This window comes from Helianthus annuus, chromosome 5 (genome assembly GCF_002127325.2).
Source record: "Helianthus annuus cultivar XRQ/B chromosome 5, HanXRQr2.0-SUNRISE, whole genome shotgun sequence".
Taxonomy (NCBI): domain Eukaryota; kingdom Viridiplantae; phylum Streptophyta; class Magnoliopsida; order Asterales; family Asteraceae; genus Helianthus; species Helianthus annuus.
The window spans coordinates 57,051,373-57,054,875 of NC_035437.2; the positions used below are offsets into that span (position 1 = coordinate 57,051,373).

The following is a 3,503-nucleotide window of genomic DNA, read 5'->3' on the forward strand; positions in this document are numbered from 1 at the left end:
TCTTTCGATGTCGAAGGATATCTTTCGAATGTGCACTGACACACTGACACAGATGTGACGGGTTGGTGAAAAGGTGATGGGTTGGTAAGTCAACTTTCGGCAAAAGGGTATGGCAGGCTGACAACTTTCCCACCAACCAAGATTTTGAAAGATAATTTGCCCAAAAAGGAAACCTTATCTGCAAACCAGTCACCGGAAGTTTAACCGGAATTTTCGCCGGAAAAACTCAAAGACACTTAAAAACAAGTTTTAAGTTACCCAACCCACTTGAACACTCCCGGTAGGTTTAAAAACACGTTTTCCAGTTTAAAAGTGTAGAAAAACCAACAAAAACGGGTGTTAAACCAAGTGTTCAAACACACACCAAGAACTTGAAAAACCCGGTTTTAAACAAGGTAAAGAGCCAAGCTCTGATACCACTTGTAGGTCCCTTTTCGCGGAGGATTACGAACCTAAACCTTGTTATACAAACCTACTAGCGAGTGCGGAATCCAAGCTAGCAAGCAAACCGAGTTAGTAGCAAGTAGAGAAACAAACACACAAGTTCACCGATTAACACAACTTGTATTAATGCAATGAGGGTTCGGTTACAAGCTCAATGTTTACAGAAATGTTCTATAAACTCTCTAAGTGTGTGAGTGTTTCGGACAGGATGCTCTCAACTCTCTATCTCTCAGTGTGACTATCTGTGTGCATCTACTTTCTGTCCTCAACACTGCATGGGTATATATACCCGAAACATCTGATGTCTGATCGAAGGATCCGATAGATGGTCCGAAGGATCATCTATCGAAGACAAGTCATTCGAAGGATCAGCATTGACCTCGAAGGATCACTTTTCGAGGTCCATGGTTCGAAACATATCCTTCGATGACGTCGAAGGATCAACATCATCCTTCGATGAGGTCGAAGGATCAACATCATCCTTCGACCTCTTATCCTTCGACACATGACATCTTTCAACATGTAATCACTAACTGTTGGCCAAGTCAAACCGGAGGATGGTTGACTTGGTCAACTTACAGGACTGACAAGGACATCGTTTACATCTAGACCAAATACAGACAAAGTACAGACACAAGTGCACCAACACATACCCCGTTTCAACATAACCAAAAATCTTGGATTGGGTTTGACCGAAGGTCAAGAACAAGACTGCCATTGCGGGTCCACGTCAAAGCAAAATTTTTTGGTTCTTGCTCCTTCTGGATACAAGATTCCACATAGATGGCCTACTGGTAGAGACGTTATCTGGATCGATGGATCGATAACGTTAAAATTAACGAACAAGAGGTACTTTATCAGGAAGTTTGACAAAGAGGTTTCTTTTAACTTATAAATTCTCTGTAGATTACAAAAACATAATTATATTTCTTATTATGTGTTTTGTTTAATTAATGTGGGAGTTGCGGATGCAGGATGATGTTGTTAGATGAAGATCAGAGTTCATTTAGTTTTGCATCTTCTATGGTTGCTGATAGTATAGATGACTATTCCCATCAAATTGCCGAACTGATCGGTTTAAGAAACTAATCGTACCTTGTTCAAGCCGGAGTAAGTAAAAAAAACATTTTCCTGAAATGAATCATACAGATATAGACACAATTGTATCTTACCCACCAACCCGTGAACAAGACCCGTTTAGCACCCCTACTTTTTGATTGTATCTCTGATGTTAATATTAGGTTCCGAAAACAAACGAATGTTCATGAAAGCGCATGAACACAAACTGGAGGATAGAAGACAACAGGTAAACATAACTCCGAGAACTTTTTATTAATGGTTCATTTACTATTTCTTACTTAGAGATTGGTTGATTCAACTTACCATTACAATTATGCAATAACAGATCCAGGACTTTAACGATGTGGACAGCGAGTATAAAATCTTTCTTCTGAGCACTAGGGCTGGTGGACTGGGAATCAATCTCACTGCAGCGGATACTTGCATATTATATGACAGTGACTGAGTAAACTATTGGGGTTTTTATGTTTACTTGACCCGTTAAACTTTTATAATCCAAATTGACCTGTTTACCTCTGATAACTTTTTATATAAATGCACTCGATACCCTTTTTAACCCTTTGTCATTATTATGCGTTTGGAGCGCAGAACCCTCAAATGGATTTCCAGGCAATGGATACATGTCACAGAATTGGCCAAACGAAGCCCGTTCATGTGTACAGGCTTGCAATTGCTCTATCTTTTGAGGTATTTTTTATTTTAACCATTTTTTTTTTTAATTTGCTATTCTTCTTGTTCTTTGAGGAAACATCTTATGTCGAATAATATTTGTAGGGTTGGATGCTGAAACGAGCATTCAGTAAGCTAAGGCTTGAGCATGTGGTGATCGGTAAAGGTCAATTTCATCAAGAAAGAATTAAAAACAATGAAGTTTTGGATGTATGTATTTTTTTTTTTTTTTGAAGTGAAGTCCTCATTACCAACTCCTTTGCCTATTTGTTTACTTACAAGGGTTTCGTATTTTATAGGAAGAGGATATGTTGGCGCTTGTGAGAGATGATGACAATCCCGAAGATAAAATGGTGCAGACCGATATAAGTGACGAGGATGAAGAAAAAGAAAGATGAAATGGAATTACTGTGGGGTTGTTGGCTGAAAAAGAAAAAAAGATAAGTGTAGGTCCCTGTTTCGGGATCGATTCCGTGATTTTCATGATTATGTTCAAAGACGGAAGAAATTAGAGATGATAAACAAACAAACTTTGTATTAATCCGGTAGTAAACATTACAAGTCGGCCCGATTACATGATAACCGAACTAATACCAAAGAAGTATACATCCGGGGAGAAACCAAGTGGTGATTTCTCCCGGTGAGGTCTCAAACCTCCTCTAACTCTCTTCTGTTGCAAATGACAAAGTGTTGGTATTTATACCCAACACAGGTTGTATGGTCGAAGGATCAAACTGACCAATCGATAGATCATCTGTCGATCATTCAGCTTTCGAAAGATACACATATACCTCTAAGGATGACATATCCTTCGAGGTCCATCTTCATCCTTCGATGGATATCTTTCGAGCTCATCGAAGGATATACACACAATCCTTCCATGCCTTATCCTTCGACACCAAACATTATACAACCATAATTTGTCTAGCAAACACACACGGTCAACCGAATAACCCTCTCGTTTGACCACTTCAAACGAGCGGGTCTATACACGTTCGATAGACCGTTTCACTAACTATTACAAATTCAGCGTAAAATAATAACTAATCTATTCGACAAGCATCGGACACAAAATCTGCATCAACAAATTCCCCCTTGTCCGTTGCTGTCGAATGCTGAAAATGCAACTGCAATCGATCTTCAGTCAAGTATTCATCTTCTCTGTGTTAACAAATTCCCCCTTGACCGATGATCCAGGTAAGTAGTATCTTGATGCTCCTTGTATAATATTTCCCCCTCAAAGTACGCGTATCCGTGTTGAGTGTTGTGCAATTTCCTCAAAAGGCTTAATTGACCGATCTTCCGCTGAT

The 3,503-nt window shown here is 39.3% G+C and overlaps 1 protein-coding gene across 2 annotated transcripts; it reads left to right on the forward strand.

Moving 5' to 3' along the window:
* The first annotated feature begins 1,097 nt into the window (after positions 1-1,097).
* Positions 1,098-2,692, forward strand: LOC110938851 (ATP-dependent DNA helicase DDM1). 2 transcript variants are annotated; one of them, XR_002591751.2, is made up of 6 exons: positions 1,098-1,321; positions 1,419-1,554; positions 1,686-1,750; positions 1,850-2,211; positions 2,299-2,403; positions 2,493-2,692. XR_002591751.2 is itself a non-coding variant. In XM_022180882.2 (4 exons), the coding sequence occupies exons 2-4, from the start codon at positions 2,059-2,061 to the stop codon at positions 2,589-2,591; spliced, it is 357 nt and encodes a 118-aa protein (XP_022036574.1). In that variant the 5' UTR covers positions 1,604-1,750; positions 1,850-2,058; the 3' UTR covers positions 2,592-2,692. The 2 variants fall into 2 exon arrangements, 1 of the variants encoding a protein (XP_022036574.1); XM_022180882.2 differs by lacking the exons at positions 1,098-1,321; positions 1,419-1,554 and having other exon boundaries at positions 1,604-1,750.
* Positions 2,693-3,503: the final 811 nt, after the last annotated feature.